This window comes from Pseudochaenichthys georgianus, chromosome 22, assembly GCF_902827115.2.
Source record: "Pseudochaenichthys georgianus chromosome 22, fPseGeo1.2, whole genome shotgun sequence".
In the NCBI taxonomy this organism is placed as follows: Eukaryota; Metazoa; Chordata; class Actinopteri; order Perciformes; family Channichthyidae; genus Pseudochaenichthys; species Pseudochaenichthys georgianus.
In genome coordinates, this window is record NC_047524.1 from 12,220,804 (window position 1) to 12,244,442 (window position 23,639).

General features: G+C 42.1%; 1 protein-coding gene across 2 annotated transcripts; it reads left to right on the plus strand.

Moving 5' to 3' along the window:
• Positions 1–363: 363 nt before the first annotated feature.
• Positions 364–22,298, plus strand: asap3 (ArfGAP with SH3 domain, ankyrin repeat and PH domain 3). 2 transcript variants are annotated; one of them, XM_034111529.2, is made up of 26 exons: positions 364–765; positions 3,716–3,788; positions 6,124–6,269; positions 8,000–8,074; positions 9,045–9,094; positions 10,039–10,153; positions 11,224–11,309; positions 11,630–11,705; positions 12,738–12,824; positions 13,065–13,174; positions 14,073–14,142; positions 14,243–14,330; positions 14,670–14,718; positions 15,465–15,631; positions 15,818–15,951; positions 16,104–16,195; positions 16,416–16,596; positions 17,574–17,659; positions 17,767–17,882; positions 17,973–18,040; positions 18,816–18,923; positions 19,177–19,393; positions 19,742–20,009; positions 20,191–20,395; positions 20,551–20,682; positions 20,995–22,298. In XM_034111529.2, the coding sequence occupies exons 1-26, from the start codon at positions 640–642 to the stop codon at positions 21,067–21,069; spliced, it is 3,000 nt and encodes a 999-aa protein (XP_033967420.1). In that variant the 5' UTR covers positions 364–639; the 3' UTR covers positions 21,070–22,298. The 2 variants fall into 2 exon arrangements, with proteins under 2 accessions (XP_033967420.1, XP_033967421.1); XM_034111530.2 differs by having other exon boundaries at positions 20,551–20,678.
• Positions 22,299–23,639: the final 1,341 nt, after the last annotated feature.

The window sequence follows — 23,639 nt, forward strand, 5'->3', positions numbered from 1 at the left end:
CCTCAGATACATGTGTGCAAGTACTCATTTTTCATCTACAATAAACTTTTAATAAAACATCAAAGCTTTTAGTTATAATATTTTTTAGTGATACTCGATTAACTGTCTCAGTGCAAATGCTCTTGCAAAGCACCACCATCACCTCATCCAGTGAAAATCCTCCCCTTCAGTTTAGTCTCTGAATGAGGTATTATGTATAACCATGGCGACCACACTGCAGACTCTCTGCAGTTTGCATATAAATGAGAAATAAGAATGAAAGAGAAGCAGGCAAGAGGACACACACAAACTCTATTTTCTCTCTGCCGAGTGCCAGAAAGCACAAACATTCCCACGTGATGATGAAGTTTGCTCCCTCCCTCTCGGGGCGGACAATAGCGCGCTGGCGCACCTCCACGCGCACACATTCACAGAGTGGAGCCTAAACTTCGGTCAGGACACATGTCCGCTTTTAGACAACTTTCTACCTGAAACACGCTGTTTAGGGACCAGTGCTCAAAGGAATACAGTCTCTTTTCAGTTCTTGCGCACAATGGTGGAATCAACTAGTTATTTTTCTTCTAAGTGGAATTACAAGCGCGCTTGAAACTTTGTCTCACGTTTATCCTCAGTGATTGTCAGACCCTTCTCGCTCCAAACATGCCGGAGCGAATAAGCATTTCGGACTTCGTGGTCCTCACAAACGAGGATATGTCTTCGCCGGGGAATTCAAATTTCCAGTCCAAAATGAGCGACTGTCGAAACACAGTTTCAACCGTGGAGGAGGTAAGAGATGTGAAGGCAAGGTGGTGCAAGGAAACGTGCACCTTTTGTCTGTTGTTTACCTGTCCATAATGCCTGGCTGGCTGAAGGAGACTACACTCACCTGTAGGCTAGCTAGTTTACTTTTCTTATGTAACAACTTGAGGGGGTTTACAGCAATGTGAAGATGAGCCCTTATGTCGTCAAAACGTTTGTTTGCAGGTGTTTTCAGGTGAGCATAGAGACAAACTAAACATGAAGTCTTTGCCCCAGCCCGAGGTTTTGACAAAACAGTAATTTCAAGCTGTAAAAGCTAAACAATGCTAACAGGGTACTTTCACTGAAGGACAGGTGCAGTGTGTAATAAGCACAAACTGGTGTTGGGGTAAACTTTCTGACATGAATGTCTGTGGTATGCTGATTTGGGGGTGACTGGTGCTCTCCTTTTAACCTTTGAGACCATTGGACTAATTTTCTGGTTCTGAACTGGAACATTTCACAGTTGTTTTTGCACACTACGGGTTGTCAAGTTGCCTGTGTTTTCTATGTGGTGCAGACAAGTGAAGGTTACATGAGGTAATGTAGTTTACAGAGAGAGTATACTTGCCCCTCATATGTGTCAGACTGAGATTGGACACTTACAGACAACTCTTAAGACATGCCAGAAACAAATGTGGCCCTTTGACAGAATGTGGTACTGTTCTCTTAAGTGTAAACAGACATTTGTCCATGGTTGCAAACATATCTGTGAAGGCCAGTCCTTGCATTTTTTCTGTTTGAACTTGTGCTTTGGCTCAAAGCCAATTTGCTTGTCTGTTAGTATTTGTTTGAAATGTGTTTTTCCAAACATTCCCGCCAAAGAAGGAAACAGGTTGGCAGCCATGAACTCTGCCATAAAACAAATAATCCAAGTGTACACACAAGTCGATCCTTCCGTGTCTGTCTTCCTTGTGACATAAACTCTATGGTACACTGTTCTACTGTAACTCAAGATGTGTGTCTGTTTTCAGCTGAGATCACATCGTTTTCAATGGTTGCATCCATGCATTGTATCCAGTTGATACATTTTTCAATAATAAGTCTTAGAAAGTTTGTGAAAGATGAAAGGTTTCCATTAAGACGTTTCTGGCTGGAAACTGACTTCTGAGCAGAGATGGAGAAGGCAGCGTCCAGGGCTTATAAAGAGTTTTACACAGCTGTCTGATCTATTTATCTTGGGATAATATCCTTTTTATGGCAATGACACACTGGGAAATACATAGCTGGAATGGCTACTCTGGGGAGGGACATGTGGGAATCCTACACATGTTCATTTACAGACAGACAGACTCACACACACCCGAATGCGACAGTCCCTTGGCCTTTATAGATAGATCTATGCTTATAATGTTTAGTCTGCTTAGCAGGGACACGCTTGATTAATGGCTAGGCAATGAGTGGGCATGTGTGTGGTTTACTGCGGCAGGCCGGCAGACAGAGACACCATTTACCCCAACACACACTCGGCTGCTTGTTACTTATTACTCCTGATTAGAGGCGATGATAAAAGGAGAACGAAGGGGATAAGGACTGGTTTCATTTTCTACAGCTGTAAGCTATAATTTGTTTGAGTTTTTTCATACAGATCTAAAGGTTTCTACTATGGAGAACATGTTGAAATCATACACTGTGGATTGTCCTACAGCTATTTATGTCATGCTAGTTAATGCAGTAAATAAGGATCACATATCAGTCGCGCACACACCCTGACAGCAGGTGATCATAAGCTTGCATACGGGCGTAGGGAGACTCTGTAAAAGACACTGAAGTTTCTCGACATCAGTAGGGTGGACCTCATTGCCCTCTCCAGAAGGGATGTGTGTCAGTGTGTCCGTCTCGGCTGAAGGGTGGGTTGTCTGTATGTTGGTTTGTCCCTGTGCCATCATTTATTTCACTACATTCAACAAACACAACCTGTTTCCTTAACCTGCACCAGCTTGTTTCCACTGTTTATCCTCTGTCTGCCGACCAACTTACAAAATTGAGGAAACTGCAGCCACAGCATCAACGAGCAACTCCCATCTCCAGTCGCCATAAAATCCCTTTCCCATTCATTGTCTGCAGGGTTACCCAAACCCACGCCACCGTTTAATTAGCGAACTAACACTTAGGGAGTGGACTTGACCGTCGAGGACTGGCACAAGTAAGCAACACCATCTAACTAGGCAGAGCCTGTGTTAAGCATATTATTGCCTCATTAAAGCTATTTCTAATGTAGGTGGAGCTGCATGTCGAGCCCAGTCAAACAAGTTGCCTGTGTGTTGGGGATAAACAGGAAGTAGTTTCCAACCCTTTTGGTGTGAGAGATTGATTGTCCAACTTCAATGACGCCAATTGACTGTCTGCTTTTTGCCCTGAATCATGTGGGAAAAGGTGAAAGTGTTGCAAAAAGGGAAATCAATTCCATGACATCAGTCAGGGTTGTACATGACGACACAAGACAGACGATTGTCTTGCTCGTAAGTCCTGACTCACTTGTTCACCTTAGTCATGCCGTGAGAAAAATAAGCGTTATATCACAAACGCATTCCTACTGTAAGCTTTGAGAACAGTAACACTAGTCAAACGTCGTCATAATTGATAAGTTTATACTGAATCTATGAACGATTGTAACCCATAGTCTAAACATTGGAAAGAGGGAGGCCTGAATGTTGTATGGTTCGACGATAAAAGGATATGTTGATAGGAGACGATTGAAGGATGAGGTTTTACTGTTTATACCTTCCATGAGCTATCCCTTTGCTATCTCTGAATGTATTATTAGGCAAATCATCAAGCAAACCTACTGTATGGCAACATTGTATTTACAGGATGTTTTGTTATTGTTGCTTAAACTTATAGTTATTTAGTTGATAGTACTAGCCATTATATCCATTATATAAAATGTCCAACCCTGTCATTGTCTCACGTTTTCATTATTCTCATTTTATGGCAGTCTTTGGAGATGGACCACACAACTCTACAGAGGATGAAGAAGATGATCAAGGCTATACACACTTCTGGACTCTGTAAGTATCTCTGGCTCACTAAATATAGTCTCATTCACATAATGCATTACTAGTTCTAGTAGTAAGCCTCTCAACAAACCTGCAGTCAGTTGGATCAGTAGCTGACATTATTTCATCCACAGCTTCCAGAGGACTCCTAGTCCATATCAATGTTGGCTATAAGAGTTCATCTTTGTCCTTGAAATGTGTAGTTTGACAAAACTATTTCAATTGAGTCCATATCTAATTGCATGTCTGTAGATTTTATCATCACTATTTGATAGAGAAGAATGCTCCACCAAGAAAACAGTCTGTGGACCTTGAGTTGGGATTGGTTTGTCTAACTACTATTCCCAGCACAACTTTTGACTGCTTATCATAAGGATGTTTGTCGCTACTCATGAGCAATTTCAACACGCCATGTCATGTTTAGGTAAAGGCCACTCTCTGTTTTGGCAGGATGAGCCGTTCAGTGCATAGGGGAGCCTCATAATTCATTGTCCAAGCCTTGAGATGACATCATGAGGCTCATGTGGGCAGCGGTGTTTGAGTGAGGCCCCTTGTTATGGGACCAGAGAGCGTGGGATGTGGGGTGATTGTGTTTATATCCATACAGAGTGTATGGTTTTGTGGTGTGTGCGTCTGTGTTAAAGAAAATGGTATGTGTGGTTTCGGCAACAACGGGGTGCAATACAGTGACCTCACGGATCAACTGGGTCATTAAGTGAATGTTTTGTCAGATTGTATGCGTCACTACAGAACATTCAAATAACTTTGGATCCATTGCAGGTCAAAATGCACAAGATGTGAGTGTTCACCTCAAAAATGCACAGGAGAGGATTAGCTCAACATATCCTCAAGTTGTTTTTGTTGCGCTCTCTTACAAGTCTGCTTCCCATTTTGAGGTTTCAACTCATAGTTTTTAGTAAATGTGAGTCAGAGCGCTGGCCATAATTAGGCAACCAGAAAGCAGCAACACTGTGGCTGCAGAGAAGTTATCCATGTTTACTCTCCATGTGTATTCACTTTTTATTTCTAATTAGAATCATATGGGTTAGTTCCAGTAATATGACCATGGAAGCCCCCCCCCTTCCCCTCCCCTTCATTATGTTGTTGAACCCCTTAATCAGTCCTGATGTTAATCAAAGGTCTGACTCACCACGCATTCAGACCCAGTCGTACGCCCACTCCTCCCCCTCACTGCGCCGATGGTCCGTTTCTCTGTCCCACATTAAAAAGCACGCACGCACGCACACACGCACGCACGCACACACGCATCTCTTCTTTCCATCTCTGTTCCCATAAATCGCTAAGTACCACTTTTCTGCCAAGATGCTGTGGCCTACGAGTCCGTGTGTGTTCTGGCAGAGGAGTGAAAGAGTAGAGTTGCCCTGTTGGTATTTGGTAGTTAAAGGTCAGCTGTGAAATCATCCTCTCATCTCCTCTGTGACTCAGCAGTTTGTTGTTTGATAGATGCATGCATGTTAGTTGTTATTATACTTTTTGAATGCTGCCATAGTGGCTCTGTTCTCCTGCTCCCCGTTGATTTAGTGTTTTCCATCTTTCACTCTGTGTGCTTACTTTCCTTAAATACACAGATTTTCTGTTGCACAACATGTTTGACTTTCCTTTTCAGCCTGTTAGTAAAACTGTGTCTGTCTGTCTTCCAGCTACAGCCAGTTTACCATTTTATATTTGTCTTGGGGTGGAAACTGGTGTAAAAGAGACAACTTGCCTTACTTCTGCTTATTTCTACGTATTCTGTTTAGTCTGCTTGCGACACTTCTGCAGATGTCTAGGCCATGTGCTCCTCCATACTTTTTGTTATTTTTAATCCACAGCTATAAATAAATCTGATTTTGGAGTTTCCTAAAGTCAACCGGAATGTTACTATATGACAGTAAACAGACGTTGGTTGTATTTTGATTGAATACGATTATTTCCATGTGGCTTGGAATCGTAACGTCTGTTTATTTGACGTCCTTGTCTAAGCCTAACATTAAAATAGCTGTAGGGTAAAACCTCTTTTAGTGAAATGTAAACCTTTGTGGTGCCGGCTAGAGCTCAGATTATTTTCCACATCAGCCTTTTCCTACATAAATAAAACAGACCTTACTAGGGTCATGACCCTGGGTAAAGTGACCTATAAGCCCTCATGTTAGCTTGTCTCCAGCTCCAGGATGGGTGGAAACCAGGACTAATTTATCCCACATGTCAGGGTAAAATACTCTCACTGCAACAGAGCAAGTCAATCTGCCATCATGTTAAGATTATCCCCCACATGCAACTCAAGTCTAAATAACCTTTAACTTTCTATGTCAATACTTATTTTATGTGAATGCGTGTTGTTTTGCAGCCCATGTGGAGAACAAGGAGCAGTATGTTGAGGTGCTGGAGAATCTGGGGAATAGCCACCTGACCCAGGACAACAACGAAGTCTCCACAGGCTTCCTCAACCTGGCTGTGTTCACCAGAGAGGTCACAGCCCTCTTCAAAAATCTGGTGAGGAAAGAGGAGAGAAGTATGGAGGAAAAGGGCAAGTGAAAATAGAGGCTTCCTCAAATTAGCTGTCTTTACTAGAGAGTTCAAACCACACACTAAACCTTAGAATACTGAGGGAACAAGGAAGGATTTAGTTTATTTAAAACATCAGGTGACAGAAACCCCATATCTCTCCCCCTGATGTTTGAAGTGTGTGTTCACTATGGCAAAGTCAAAAGTGTTTTCAACAGCTGCATGCTAGCACCTCTTGACTCCAAGAGCTGAGGCCATCTGAAACCCTCCCACTGATAGTTTCTATGGCGATGATAATTTATCCCAGACCTCCATGTGTGAGTCAACACACACCGTCGCACATGCTCCCTCCGATGTGTCAATCAAGGCCTCACAGGGGAGACTGGGGCTGAGGTGGGAAAGTCAAAGAAATTACTTCCTTGTCTTCTACTTTGCCTTGAACTCGATGTTTAACGTCATGAGGTTAATAAAAGATGTTTAAAGGAGAGTTTAAGACTGTACTTACACGTAGGCATTTTTCTTTTTTTAAGCCGCTTTATTTATAACACATAGAAAAGAGTACAGTGACAATGAGGGACAGTTTAAGTAAGGATTCCTATCTTAAACAGAACCACAACTCCAAAGAAGCATGTTTTAAATGAATGCATAGCTTACAATAAAACAGTCACGTCAGTTGTTAAGTCCCTTTAAATGTTGCTGACGCATACAATTGAGGGACAGCATTACCTCCTTTTTTTGTGTGTGTTTCCTGTACTAAATTAGATAAGAAAGAAGCATTGAAGCTCATTTCCTTAGCTCTTAGAGAATTTTAACAGCTCTTATCATGGCTTCCGCTTAGTTAGGAACCTTCCTTAAGAAAAAAAAGACCTGCCTGGGTTTTACAGATGTTAAGAGGAACTGGGGTCCAGAAGACTCACAGGAGGGGGATTTAAAGAGCGGAGAGTGTCCCTTTTAATGCCGTGTCTGATAGCATACTTGTCCCAATGTTTAAACAGCATTGAGCTGTGTCATCCGCACATGTGTTGTTGACACTTTGAGAGTGGGTTATTCCACCGTGTCAGTACTCGATGTATGATCTACTAGTTACCTCAGCTTTTGGATGTCAACCAAAACAATCTGACCAGTTTCCCGGCCTCTGTGTCAATATATGAAGGTCATCTCTGCAGTCAGCTCACGGAAGTGGTTGGACATTATTTATGTTAAGATCAAATCCACAAGGATCCAGGGAAAGGCTGCAGTTACTACAGACTTGTACATCATGTATGTATTCATACTGAGTCTGAGTATAAAGATGTGAAGTATTTCCAAGGGGCTTTGTGGTAATTGAGTTTTACTGTAAGCAAAACCTATTAGCGGTATGTTTTAGATGTTCTTTGATTAATTCTCCAACTCTGTTTCCCAATAGACTTGGTTCACTTTAAAAACGGTAGTCAAATAAATTGTGTCATGCTTTGGATGAAAACAATTTTACTGGTGTAGATTATTATCCAGTCTTTTGTTTTGATGAATCACAAGTTTAAAGTGACTGAATCACCATGTTTTTTAGCTTTCCTTACTTATTCCCAGAAATGGGGGTCCACAGGGAGGTAAGAGTGTGTAGAAGATGTGTGTATTGTGAGTGTTTATCTCATACTGCATAAGATAAGGGACACCTGGGATATTGTGTGGATTGCTTTTTTTTTTTAACTCCTTTGATGATTTTCTTTTAACATGTTTAGGTACAAAACCTCAACAACATCATGGCATTTCCTTTGGAAAATGTGCTGAAGTCAGAACTCCGGGACAGCAGACTAGTGAGTCTACATTTAATTACAAATTCATTCGATAATAAAACTGGTGGCTAAATATTTATTATTTTCCAGTTCTGTTTAATTTTGTACTTCAATAGCAAATAGCCAGTCTGCTGTGAGGCTGTCAGGGAGACATATCCTGAGGTTTATAAGTAAAGGAGGGCATTGTGATATTGAAAAAACTGTAAGATTATTTTGTATATCAATAGTGAAACAAAATGTATGCTTGTAGCTTCCTCTAACTCAGCAAAAGCACATAAATACAAGCAATTGTTATAAATGGTCTCTAACGTAGACCGTTACATTAGAGGAGATAACATTCGATCATAGAGTTTCAGTAAAATAACTATATATTGTCTGGTTTTCAAAGAGCGAAGAGTCATATCGAGGTTTGTTCTTGCTCTCCAGTGAATAGAGGACCAAGCTTTACGATAGGAGCCATGTTGAATTCATTAGTATGTTTGGCATTTTGCAGTTCAGTTGACTTTACTCTCCAAAATAATATCACAATGTTATCAGTTTAAGGATGGATTTCCTCTTCAAGCAGGTCTGTCTGTGTCGCAGACGCAGCTGAGCCTATTAAGATATTGGATACAATGAGGCTGTTTATGCAGATTATGAGTAAGACTGAGCTATGTTTCAATACTGCACCGATCCGTCTCGTTCAGTATTTTTCCTTTAGATTTGCCATGCCGACAGACTAGTGAGTAATAACACGCTAATGCTCCTATGAGCTTCTGTCACTGCCCTGTTATTGAAACAGCTGATTCGACAGCTGAACATTGCTTCACTATAACTGTGAGGAAGGCAACGCGCTACTGAAATCCTGTTTAGCCTGTTAGCAGATTAGTTAGCATAATGTGAGTAATCACGTCTCTGTCTGGCTACGCAGATGATAAACAGTGTGGCAATATACTGCTTTACCTAAATGTATTGAACCACACAATTGAAACTTCTCTTCTCTTTTCTGCAGGAGCTCAAGAAACAGATGGAGAAGAGTTGGAAGGAGTATGACATAAAAATGTAATTAACCATACGTCTAATTTGTTACCCAACACTCATATATCTGCTTATTATGTGATTAGTGTCCAATTACTCACCTTTACGCCTGAGAGGGATGTTATTGCCTAAGGAGAATCACTTTGCAGTTTCACAGTTCTTGCTGTTTTTTTTTTATCAGAGGTTAATAGGATAATAGTTAATTCCCTATTGCCTTTCTCCATTACATTTCTGAGAGAAAAACTGAGGCATTGCACTTTGCAGCCATCATTTGATTTCATTCTAACGTTGGGCAGTTTTTTCAGGTGTTTCATAATGTTGTAAGGCAAGGCAAGGCAAGGCAAGGCAAGTTTATTTATAGAGCACTTTTCAACGCAAGGCAATTCAAAGTGCTTTACAAAAAAAAAAAAAATGAAAGACATTAAGCATTAAAAAAGAAAAGCTAATCAAATAAACATTAAGAAAAAAATACATGGATAAAAGTTACAGTGCAGTCTAAAATATAAATAGTTCAATTAAACATTACAAGAAAAAGTACATGGATAAAAGTTACAGTGCAGTTTAAGATATGAATAGTTCAAATAAAAGCAGCGACAAAAAGAAAAGTCTTCAGCCTGGATTTAAAAGTAGTCAGAGTTGCAGCGGACCTGCAGGTTTCTGGGAGTTTGTTCCAGATATTTGGAGCATAATAACTGAACGCTGCTTTGCCATGTTTAGTTCTGACTCTGGGGACAGAAAGCTGACCAGTCCCTGAAGAACTTTGTAAGGAAAGTTCACCCCCTACCCCCCCTTCCTTATTGTCTCTCATTAATCTTCCTCTCACTGCTGTCTCTATGAGTAAGAAGGAAATAAAACACTTAAAATGCTCCAAAAGTTAATCATGACAGACAGAAAGTCTGAAAGATGAAAGACTTGGGATACGATTTTATTTCGTTTGCTCTTTTCCTTATGCTTTCCCCACCCATCAGAGGGAAGCTGGAGAAGGAGAAGACGCGGCAGCTGGGTCTGATCAGGACAGAGGGATCAGACGGAGGGGAGGACATGGAGAGGGAGAGAAGGGCCTTTCAGCTGCAAATGTGTGAGGTGAGGGATTAGTGCCAGTCAAAATACCCAGGCACCTTTCACAAACCTAAAATGGTGATTTAGTTCACATGGGTGGTCTGCTTGTGGATTTCATATTTCATCCATGGTCGACTGGATGTCCTGTGTCAATCCCTTTTGTGTCTCTCCAGCAATTCCTATGATGGAAAAAAGATGGCTTGGAAAGTCATGCATGACTTAATTGGTTTCGTCTTGCAGTTGCAGTAGAGCTTGGTCATACGCAGTAGAAAGTGCAGTTCAAAGGCAGATGGAAATGCGTCATAACTCTAACCTGAAGCCAAATTGGAAGCAAATTATTGTGAAATATACTGGCAGTGCTGTTTTATACAGGTGGTGTAGTCTAAGTGCGTTAACATACATGAAGCTGGAGAAACCCCTGAGAAAAGAATTATAATCCTGACCAAGACCAGCTGTTGAAGCAAAGAGGAGAGGCAGTGAAAAATTGTATTTCCACTTGTTGCAAACCGCTCCTCCCCTTTGTCCCTCCGTCTCCTTCACCCTGCATACATACAAATACTCAGGAACACACGCACGCACGCACGCACACACACACACACGCACACACACAAGCTCAAACAAATATACACAGGACAGAAACACTTCACTGAGACCGCCTCGGCTACGAAGAGCCAGATGGATACAGGCTTGGGTTTTATGGAGCGAAGACACTGTAGTTATTCCTTCCACACAAAAAACTGTGCAGGGTAGAAATAATTCACAGTCAAGCTTGCACAACGTGTCCGTGTTGTTCATATATTTTAATACTTTTTCCTAGTTTCAGTCGAGTGTTGAAATAAGGCGATGACCTTTGGAACAATATGGAGCAGTGTCCTAGAAAGGAAGAAGCCACACATAACAAACATGCTCAACACATCATATTAAGGATGGGTAGTGCAGGATGAGCCTTAAATTATAGGGACTGAACATTTTTGGATTTATTTGATGCAACATTTTCGAATTCAGGCTTCATGTGTTAATATATCCATCTGGCTTTTCCATGGAGAGCTGCCATTTCTGCAGCTATATTTAACAGTCTGTGCTTATGCCTCCAGTATCTTTTGAAGATCCAGGAGCTCAAGGTGCGTCAGGGCCCTGATCTTCTCCAGAGCCTCATCAAGTATTTCCAGGCGCAGCTCAGGTCAGTCCCAGCCAACATTCATTTTAGATGTAAAATAAGAACCAGAAATATATATTTTTCCTTTCCCTGGCCTTAAAACATGGACCTTAGGGTTTCATTGAAAGATTTTACATAATGGTTGAGGTTCTTTGGTTTTACATTCCATCTACACGCTATTATTACTGCTATTAACCATTTACCCGTTTTAATAATACAGGGGTTTTATGTGGGAACAGAGTTGCTTATCCAGCTTAGGCATGGGATGTTTTGGTTGGTGTGAACTATGATGTCTGGACTGAAGTACCACCATGACTCAGCAGTTTTTCTTCTTCTGTTCTCAGTTTCTTTCAGGATGGGCTAAAAGCTGCAGAGAACCTAACCCCCTTTATCGAGAAGCTCGCTGCTTCTGTTCACACGGTAAATACACAGAAGCTGCTGCTTGATGTGTCTGTCCAGCGGCTTTATTTTTTTCAGTGTTTAAAGTTATGCATATTAGCCATCTAATGTCTGCAAGTTTTGTTATTCAGCTTTGTTGTGATTTCAGAAGAAGATATGTGTTCAAAGACTGACTCAAACTGTGTTGCAAAAAACACATTCATATACCTAATGATGTTATCATACCCTAAATCCTCCTACACAAACACTCATTTCTTCATCGTTTGTCAGCCGTCTTTCCGTCACAAGATGTAAAACCTGAGTGAAAGAAAGCAGTGAAACTATCTTACACTAAATCATTTTGTATTCTAGAACCTCCTGTAGCACTTTTTCTCCTGCTCTCCAAACTATTTTACAACAGCCAAAACCTCAGTCACTCCCCCCTCCTTTGAAACGTCCCCCCCCCCCCCCCCCCCCAAGCTTAGCCCAGAGGCAGAAACTCTTATTGCCGTAATTTCCCAGAAACGCTTACCCCCACCCCCCCCATATGAAAAAATAAAAGTGAAAGCATCCCTTATTTTCATTCCTTCCCTTGTGCACACCTATTTCTCCAACCACTCTGACGGGTTTCCAGTCCCTCCGCTGGATCGAGCCCTGGAAACAGACAGTTAGCTGTAATAGAAGGAACGTTAGAGGTTTTTCTGGTTCTGCATAGGCAGAACAGAGACCCGCTCAGACATGCCAGACCTCAGCCTCAAGAAGGAAATTCAACAGAATCTGTGTTATGGCTCCTAGGAAAAATGCTAAAATATTTCAGTTAAACTGAATTTGAATGGTCACTTTGCTGTTGCTTTAATTCAGAATGCGCCTCCTAGGACGACACACCCCGGTACTGAGCTCTGTTCTGCATTATTTAGGTCATTTCACAAAAGTGATGTATTGTCTTTCCACACCCTATTCTTGAAAAAAAATGTGTGTTTGATCAGATGAACCTGGGAGATCATGCGGTTATTCCAACTAATTACATTTGTATTGCTGTATTAAATAAACTTAATTTTTTGGTGGGTGTTTTAGGTGCGTCTGGATCAGGACGAGGAGGTGAAACAACTCACTCAGTTGAGGGATTCTCTCAGATTACTTCTGCAAGTGGAGGGGAAAGAGGTATGCCTATTCATAATGCATCATTGTTATACTCATTACACATTACGTACCTTGACTTGGCACACTATAGATCTTCAGCTCACTCTGTTGGTATGTAAACAAAATGTGTTTTCAAAAGAGCCAACGGCTTTAATTACCAGTTGATGCTGTCGGATTACTTTCTTGCCACAAATGTTTTGAATTTTCCAAGCTGGCTTAGAGCCTTTGGAGTGAAGTCCTTAATCTCTGTTTGTATCCCAGGAGTACCTGAACAGGAAGAACTCTGGCAACGGGTATAGCATCCACCAACCACAGGGCAACAAGAAATATGGGACGGAGAAATCTGGCTTCCTGCTGAAGAAGAGTGACGGGTGGGTAAAGGCATCAGTTACAGTGTCCACATGTCAGGTCATGAGCAGCTATAAAACACGTATTGTATTTGGAATTAAAAACACACAAATACAAACAAGTGATGTAAAGTATAAATAATCATAACTCATAACTTGGCAAAAGTTATTGGTTTAGTTTTTTAAACAAATTATAAAGTTTTCAAAGTAACTGCTGTCAAGGGGAGTAGCGATCAGAGCTGAAAGAAGAGTAAGCCAGTAAGCCATGGAGAAGGAGAGAAGGGGGAGTTCAAACTTTGTCTCCCCTGTCTGTTCCTCATTACTGTGAGATGAAGATCCAACCAGGGGCCCCTCCTGTGGAACTTTCTGAACGGATCCAGCTTTTGCGTCATGCACACACGACCCGTAGACGCATACACACACACACACACACACACACACACACACACACACACACACACACCACACACACACACACACACACACACACACACACACACACACACACACACACACACACACACACACACACACACACACACACACACACACACACACACACACACGGAGCGCTAGATTACAGCGTGATAAGGATGTGGTTCAGTCGGATGAATGGGAGACGGGGGAGAGCCAGTTTTCCTCAGGCCACTGACAGAAAACAGAACACGTTCTCAGCCATTTTAACTGATTGAATCAAGATAATGAAAACAAGAGGGAAGCACCGGAAGAGTAGTGAGCGGGACAAGAAGTGTGTAGATCACCATTAAACAATTGATGGGGTACATGTTAAGGCTGCTATCTCTTAATGCACACCACAGATGGTTTCTGTGCAGTGCATTAGGAGTTACCATGTGCCATGTGCCAGGTGGATGAGGTCATGACAATAGTCTATATATAAAATGTAATTTCTTTTTCTCTGCAGTATCAGGAAGGTTTGGCAGAAGAGAAAGTGTGGAGTGAAGTTTGGCTGCCTGACGATTTCCCACAGCACGGTGAGGACACATGAACGTCAGATTCAGATCAGAGTGTCATCTGAAATCTGTCTAACTTCTCCGATACATGCTGACATTAGCATCTGTGTCTTGTATTTAGATCAACCGCCCGCCAGCCAAGTTGAACCTGCTGACCTGTCAGGTGCGACCAAACCCAGAGGACAGGAGGACCTTTGACCTGGTCACTCGTAGGTTCATTCCTTAACGTTTGACCCTTAACATGTCAGTCAAGCTGTGTGAAAGCGTCTGTTTGGCCCCGACATGAATAGAAATTAGGATCAGACGCATTTATTTGGGATGAATGTGTGAATAAACTGTAGTGGCGTGACAAGGGGGTGATTGTGTGCCTGTCTCCCCGGACGCTAACAGCTGCCCCTAATACCAGGATGGTTTAAATGCAGATTCTACATTTCACAGTGCTGTGTTGTGTGTACATGTGTGAAGATTAAAGAAATCCTCCAGCCTTCAATTTGTTTCATGCCATTTCTAGTCATAAACCTCTAAACACCATTTCTTCTTCTCAATAGATAATAGGACATACCACTTCCAGACAGAGGACGAGCAGGAATGTATGATGTAAGTGTTGAAACTACTGTAGGCTACTCACTTTATTAGCTTCTTCGCCTTTTGTATTTTCTCTTTGTGTAAGCAGGTTGTTACATGTCATGCACATCTACTGGTCAAATAGCAGTCCGAAAGAAGAGAAGGGACCTAATGATACAAGATAAAGATTGTTTTAGTGTCTGGTGAAGAGCAGCAAAGAGCTGACAACCCCAAAAAAGGAGAGAAACTTAAGTGATGCAGATAGAAAAATGTGTCCTCTCGGAGCCCGTTGGCCCAGCTGCGTTTGGGTGGGACTTCACTTTCCAGCCACAGACTGCGAGCAAGGGCACTTTGTTTTGTGATGTGGGGTTTTCTGTCCCTTACCCTCCCCTTGTGTGTGGGCCCCCAGGCAGATCCTCTGGTGTGCTGTGTGAGTTTAGAGATGGGTTGAAGGGAAAAGTACTGGAGGTTCGGAAATCAAAGCCACAAGGTCCGGCTCAGTATTGCCTGGGTGGTAGAGTATTTATGAAATGGAGAAAGTAAGCATGATGATGATTTATTTTCACTAGACAAGTGAGCAAATACAAATGCAAAACACATGCTGGACTTTGTTTGATCTTCGGAGGAAAGGACTGAAATGATCAAACTTTTGTTTAGCTGTGGTGCCACAAACTCTGTGACTTTCGCTCCTATTAAGCCATGCCAACATGAAGGACTTGGGAGTTTTCATTTAGGCTCTTTTATGAACTTTTTTCTGTATGTCTGCTCCTCTGCTTTAGTTGGGTGTCAGTGTTGCAGAACAGTAAGGAGGAGGCCCTGAACACAGCGTTGGTAGGAGACCAGCTCCACGTCCAGGACAGCGGTCTCCAGGAACTATCCAGGTCCATCATCGCCGAGCTGCGACACATGCCTGGCAACGAGGCCTGCGCTGACTGTGGAGCACATGGTCGGCCACTCGTTGATTTAATGATTTGTGCAGAATGAATGAAACACTGATAATGTTTTACAACCGGTTTAATTTATTTTGTATGAGCTTGACAATATTCAGAAAGAACATTTATCAATTCAAGCTGTGTTTGTGGAGTGGTGATTAGGTTTCTAACTGATTTATTCTGCTATGTGTATGTCTCAGATCCAACATGGCTGTCGACCAATTTGGGCATCCTGACCTGTATCGAGTGCTCAGGCATCCACAGAGAGCTGGGAGTCCATTACTCTAGGATCCAGTCTCTCACCCTGGACCTGCTGAGCACCTCTGAGCTTCTTGTACGAAACACACACATGGAAACACACGATTCCCACAATAACAGACGCAGTCCACATGAATTTTGTCAGGCTTTCCTAATTACGGACATTATCTAACAATCTGCCTTTCATTTAATGTCACATCTTTGTGGCTGCTTTGTGTGTCTCTTCAGTTGGCCGTCAGTATTGGCAACACCAGATTCAACGATATCATGGAGGCGGGCCTTCCAAATGACTCCGTCAAACCGTTGCCACAAAGTGACATGTGAGTCCATGTTTTCTTTCAAATTACAATATGAGTGTTCAGAAGGAGTACACAAGAATTTGGCGATTGACGTTTTTTTTTACACAAAATAAACAACTTTAATAATGGAAACATTTAAAAAACGTATTCTGTATGCACCATTTAAACCAATGCAAATTCCTCCCATGTGTTAACCTACTTGGTAATCAAACCGATTCTGATTCTGATTCTGATTGACCAGGAATGCTAGAAAGGAGTACATTGTGGCGAAGTACGCTGAGCGCCGGTATGTCCTGTGCAGAGAAGAGTCCGACCCCGGCCGGCTGTACGACGCTGTGAGGAGCCGAGACCTCACCTCTCTTCTCCAGCTCTACGCTGAGGGAGGGGACCTCTCCAAACCCCTCACTCTGTCCGACGGACAGGTGAGGATCATTTACAGCCACACGTCGATTCCCACGCTAGCGTTTTTCATGTCCTGAAAGGGTCGAAATGGGCGTGATAAATTCACATCATCTTCTGACAAACTCCCATAGATGTCATGCATTTAGGATGAATGACAGCTGCATCCCGACAAGGCACCCCACCCCACGTGTTGCATAGCTAACACATACATTTTGCAATGTTTTCAAAAAGTCACTAACATGTTTCTTTAGCCTATAGCTTAAAATAGATTTAAATCCTCTAAAACCCTCTTAAATGGTTGTGTGGGGATAGTTGCAGTATGTGAAGTAGGTGTTAATTGTCCAGTTGTGTGCATGGTTCACGTGGGTGAATAAATCCGAGGCCCTCCTCTCTCTTTTTAGTCTCTAATTCAATCTTTCCTCCCCTTTCCTCTTAGCATCCATTCATCTTGTTTTCCCACCTCTACTGTCTTTGCTCGACGCCTCGTCTTCTTGTCTTAAATCATATTCTACCCTGCCTGTCATACACTTCCTGCTCACCATAAGGAGTCAGTGTAACACTGCTGACTAACTGTGTGTGCGTATTGTGTGTGCGTATTATGTGTGTGTTTGTTTGTGTTGGACGGCCCTCGTTTATTATTTCAGCTTTTAGGTCATAGCTCACGTCTCTTGAGAACAAGTGAGACCAGCTCATTGAGTTACGCAGGCACTTCCATGTCTTTCTTCTGCCCCTCCTTTCGCACTTCACATACACAGATAATGCTTAAAGCTGTAGGCACGCTTTTACTTTTCAAGCAGACACAAATGAATTGTTTCAGCTTCAACCTCTGACATTAGCTTCTCTGGTATGCATAACTAAAGCCTTGATTGTCAAAAACAAAAAGCAGCCACTTGAGGCCATGACTGACAGTGAACCTGGCGAAACAGTTTTGATAGATTTAACCTCTTTCAAGGGTCACTCATTTGGCCTCCTATGTTCTCTTTTCTTCCTGTTTAAGGGGATCAAAGAGACAGCTCTCCATCTTGCTGTGCGTCTGGAGGAAAGGAGCTCTCTGGGGCTGGTGGACTTCCTCTGCCAGAACAGGTCAGACACTGACAGTATCCTATCTACTTTGCATTAAGTGGATTAAGCTCTTCATCAGTATTGTTTGAAAGTTGGCCATTTCTCAATACTGTATGTTCACTCGACAGCAACTGTCTGGAGAAGAGAACAGCAGAAGGAAACACGGCTCTTCACTACAGCGTTCTGCATCACAAGCCGGAGTCTCTCAAGTTACTGCTCAAAGCAAAGGCAGCGCTACAAACAGGTAACCTTAACTCTGGTTACTCTGTTTATCTTTCACCCAGTCAAATCAATAAAAACTTAAACAATGCATTTCTTTTTAAACCTCCCATAGTGAACACTGCCGGAGAGACAGCCCTTGATTTAGCACGGAGGCTGCAGCACGGGCTGTGTGTGGAGCTGGTGAGAACCTACTTTCTCTTTTTTTTATACAGTTTTATATTCCAAGAACGCACACAGTCAGAAGGTGCATTCAACTGAGGAATCAAGTTGCAACATTAAAATGCCTACCAGAAAGCCAACTCCAGAAACAAAACAAGACTATTTCAGCAGCTGGAAATACTACCTTGAAATAACTCCCCGTGCAGCACAGCTCTGCTAAGGGCTCACTCCCAGGATAGGGAATCTCATCCTCATCAGGTCCCAGTGTGTATCATTTATAAACTGGTTTTATTTTCTTACCGGCCATCTGCCCCGCTGAATCAGACCTGCGTTGTAATATCCTGTTTGATTATACACAACCTTCGTATACAGCCTTGTTATTGTTATGGGTTGACACATAAGCAGCTTTAAAATTCCCCCGGTTTACTCATTCGCTAAATTAATTTCATTTTTTATGAGATTTTCTTTCTTTTTATATATCTGGAAGCTATAGTTTGGGTTCAAGAGACCTTTTTTGTGATTTCATTAAAAACCGGTTTGCTCTTTCCAAATTGTTGTTGATTTTTTTAAACATCTGCTTAACCCAAGGTCACACTGATGACTGCTCGTTGATGGTCAGGAGGGAGTTTTCTGTTGATAGATGTTCCCAATATTGCTTAAGGATGTGTGCAACACTGTATGAAATGTTTATAATCCTGTGCTTTAAGTCTTCTTCCTTTGTGTTGCTCTCCAAATATCCCACTGCTAATATAGATTTATGAAACACCCCTACATCTGTGTTTGTGTGTGTTTTTAGTTGGAGCTGGCACAGAGTGGGAAATTCAACTCTCAGATCCACGTGGAGTTCATGTGGGAGACGCAGTCCCAGGAGTTTTATGACAGCGAGGATGACCTGGATGACAGGGTATACAACACACACACACACACACACACACACACACACACACACACACACACACACACACACACACACACACACACACACACACACACACACACACACACACACACATTACTGACTCTGTCTCTCTGCCAAAAAAGCCTTACAGGACCTTTTCCACTGAAATATCCTCTACTAGCAAGAAAAAGGCTATAATACACATTTCCTTTTTTTACAGTTGAGTGAAAAAAAAAATGAACCTTCTACTTTTTTCCAGGTGAGCCCATTACCCAAAAACCGCTCCCCGGCGCCCTCAACTGGAGGCAGTGGATCTGCTTTTGCCCGCTGGAGTGTGAACGGTGCCAACGGTAACGCTGGGATTAGGCCCTGTCAGACATATGAGAATCTAGACTTCTTATACAAAAGTCCTCCAGCCAACAGCGCCCCCTCTATACGACCAGCGCCCCCACTGCCTGTTAAATCCATTCAGAGAGGTGAGCTACTGCTGTGGTGTAAATGTTGCTTATCTGCTTTAAAAACAACATCCAAACCGTTCCTGGTTTTGATTTATTAAATTATAGAGTTAAATAAGGTTGCATTCACCTACATTAACATTTACGATACGATTTTAAGCAGGTGCAAATACTGCCAACATAAATAATTGTTTGTTCAACCTGTTTCTATGATTGCATCAGTGCCTGCTTACATGAAAGATGATGCCAGCTCAAATAACACATACAGGGTTTATTAAAGGTCATTTTTGTTCGTATTGATCTTGTTTTACATTAATAATAATAATAATAATAATAATATTTATTTTATATTGTTCTTCCACTCCACAGGTCGCTCTGACCCCCAGATTTCGGTCACACCACAGGAAGGTAACCCCCTTCCACGACGGTGCTCTAACCCGCCCTCCAAATCCTCCAGTCCTCAGACACAGGCTAGACACAGTCCTCCTTCTCCGAAAACAGAGAACCAGGGCCAGGGGGCGAGGGCACCCAGGCCTCACAACGGACAGGCAGTGGTGCTCAGGGGGGGCCCACCTGGTGCTGGTGCTCAAGTCAGCATCACGCCTACATCCTCGCAGGGTCGCATAGGGCCTGTCAGGTGAGAAAGCACTGCTATGATTGGTCAACAGATTATGTTTAAAAGGGTCTCTGAAAAATACAATTCAGGTTATCTTTTATACCTCAAAGATGAAAACAATGATACAGCTGTGCCTATTTTGGACTGATGACGACAGAGGCCTTGTTTGATTTGACATATTTTATGACTCCTCCCCCTCCAGTTCAGAGAAGACCACATCGTACCGTCGGATCAGCAGTGGAGTGGGCAGCCAGGGGAAGTGTAGTGTGATGTCTCCCAGCTGTGTGGGCAGCACAGAGGAGCTGTACTGCAGCTTAGTGGGGAGTAACTCCAGCCTCACCCCAGCTCCTGCTCCACAGGCCTCCCCCACCATGACCTGTGTCCCCCGATCCCGCAGTAACGCTATGGTACAGTCACACAGGAACATCTTTCTATTGCCTTTAGAAGTCCTCCATATTGCAACCTTTTTCTGTGGAGAATCAGAAAAGGCCTGTAACATTTCACAGAGTTAATATAACTGTACTATTGGCACACTAGAAACGATCTGACATGTCTCCTACAGGTTTCTGGCAGCAGGCCACCTCAGAAGCGTGTCAAGGCTCTCGTGGACTGCAGGGCCGTCAGCTCGGAGCAACTCGCCTTTTTCAAAGATGAGATCATTGTGGTCACAGCCACTAATGACCCCCACTGGTGGGTAAGTGTAACTACAACTTTTGGATTTCATTTCCTCCTCTGGGCAGCAATGTGAAGGATTCAACAGGAAGTTAAATATATAAGAGGGACTTTTCACATGGGCTCACTTCGTAAATATGACTTGACTCGGTTTTATTATCAGAATCAAATCGGCACCACTTGCATTGTGCATGTCTTGACACATATTGTATGTACAGAAAAACCTCCCCTACTTATTTAAGTTATTATAAATAAGTATTTTTTATATGTATTGTATATTTAGCTTCTAATTTCCTACTGGGATTAATTAAGTAACCTATTTCTGTCCTAACAGGTTGGCCACATAGAGAGGGACCCATCCAGGGCAGGGACCTTTCCTGTCAACTATGTACACAAACTAACAGACTGAAGGGATGTGGAAGTGTGAGAGAACTGTATGGAAACATGACGGAGGAACTGAACCAGCATGGGATGCTTACTGGGAACTTAACATCACCACACAGTGGATGGAATCTACAGGAGAGGATGCTTTTATTTTCCTGGATTTAACTCAAACTAGAGGTTTTGACTAAACTGAGAATATTTCCACATGCAGATATACTAGCCAAGAGATACCCGAGGATATAAATGGCTCTGTTTTAGGGATTTCTTTTTAACATTTACTCATTCTGGAAACCAATAAGGGAACTAAGGGCTTCAGAGCCCGATGACACTTATTCCAAGGTCAATATTATCCCACTTTTGGTCTGTCCTTGCCTTTTTAAATTGCAGAAAAACCATTAACAGGTACAAATTCATATTTGGCTTGGGTAGAAACTGCCTTTAAATGTCCGTTTAAATCGTTTTCAAACAATGTAATGCAGATGTTTAAGCTGTCTATACTGATCTAGGATTTGTTACTAGAAGAAAAACGTACCTGCCGGGAGAAACCCCCTTTAAGGCACTTTAAACTCAGAGAGGAGATATCTTCTGAAGAGTTGGCAGGGCTGTAAGTGTGTACCCTGCCAGCTGCTGTAAATAAAGATGTAGCTGCTTTTTGTTCTAAACGGAAACTTTTAAGTCTTTTAACTCGCAGTATAGTGAGACTTTGATTGGAGGTTGAAACCTGCCCAGTGTCTGTTGCAGCCTGCCCTGGGACTCTAAAGGGACTCTGCCTTCCAGTCTGCGGCCAAACGGCAGGCGTCTGGGCAGAGATCTGAAACTGTAGCCCAGCCATCTTGACTCTGGGCACAGCTCAGAGTGGGAGATCCAGTTTCCCCTGGCTCCAGGCATCTGTCTCTGGAGAACCTGGAATAACGACAGTGTGTTGTAAAAAAGAAAAGACTCTGTGTTCCACCAGGAAATGACTTTTAAAGAGAGCTTGTTAGTAACAGCACCCCGCTGCAGTAATTTGTTCGGTGAACACGTGTGCATCAGAGGATACACATTTTCACTTACTGTACACACACAGGAGCTCTGGGGGAGAACGGAGAGTTTTAACTGCTTCATTTTTTATACTAGTAACACATACACACATGTAACACATTTTACTAACACAAATTGTTGTACATACTTGTATGAACATGTAATGATGTACAGTATATATATATAACCTGTTTTCTTATATGTTGTCCTCTATAAAAGGATTGTTACACATAATGATACTCCCTGCTGGTTATTTGATATCCTCTTATTTAATGTTATGTGTCTTGTCTCTTTATTGGTTATCTAAATGGCTTTCAGAGAGAGGAAAAAAAGGGAGTAGACACGGTTGCATTATCAGTGTTCAGATTGTGTCTTAGCAAACTAATAAACATCACAAGAAAGCTGTGTTATCAGATAAATGTGACACTGTTATAGTCGTACATTAGGGTCCGACTATAACTAGTAACTGTCAAATATAAACGATACTAAGTCAAGTCAGTGTATTTGTAAATACACACAAAACATGATAAATGAAGTGCCATACAGTCTCTAAAATAATATTTTCTTTATGTGGAATGAGTAAAGTGGACTTGAGTATTATGACTGACTCAAAGCCAGAGCACTGCTTCAGACCCAGAGGTACAGAGTGCTGAATGCTCAAATAACCTAAATTATTCAGCGAGTGTGGGCGCATATAAAAACCTCTTCCTAGTAAAGTGCATAAATACATACGCACTTGAAAGGCTGGATTGTGCAAAAATGTTCCACTAGTCTTTGAGACCTCAAGGTCTTACCAACTTAATACTATCAAACTATCTAATTTAGCTATTCTCTAATAACAAATATCTTCCAAAGATATGTTCTTCCCTATGCTTACAAACTGCAAGAAACATCAAGTTCTGTCTACACTAAAAGAGTAGAGTCTTAGTATCTGTGTGTAGATAAATACATACGTGCTCTTTAAAAAAAAAAAGCATTACTCAATGCAAGGGATGAATTAAACAGTCAGACCCTGTGTATATAGGTTTTGACAGTTGCATTTTAACATATTACCACTTTTGGCATCCTTTACACCTTTTTCCTTTCGTCCTTACCTCCCTAAAAGCTTCGTCCTTCCTTTTCCTTGGCAGTCTCCCCTGCAGCTCTGTGTCCTCGCCTCATTTTGTCCCGATCCAGATGTTTCTTCTGATCCCCTGTACCAGAACAAGGATGATAACATTTCAACCGGTCACCTCTCTAAAAGCCAGGATAACAAAGCCTACTCTGCCAACTGAGAAGCCTATACACACAAACAATTATACTTTACCATTAAGCCTGCCTACATACAAGCACTCCAAGACATACTGCATTGCAAATGTATTCATGCCCGAATGCCCTCATCCATTGTATGATTCATGCACACTACACAAACATCCTTTCAATGTAATGTACACGCTGTGGAATATTAGTAATCCATGACATGCCGAATAAAGCCTGCACTAATCTTTAGATTCTAACGGCCCCTGGTGGAACAGTATGGCTCGGAAGAATGATCAGCATGTTTACTCTAAAGAGGGTATATGCAGCAATCCTTAC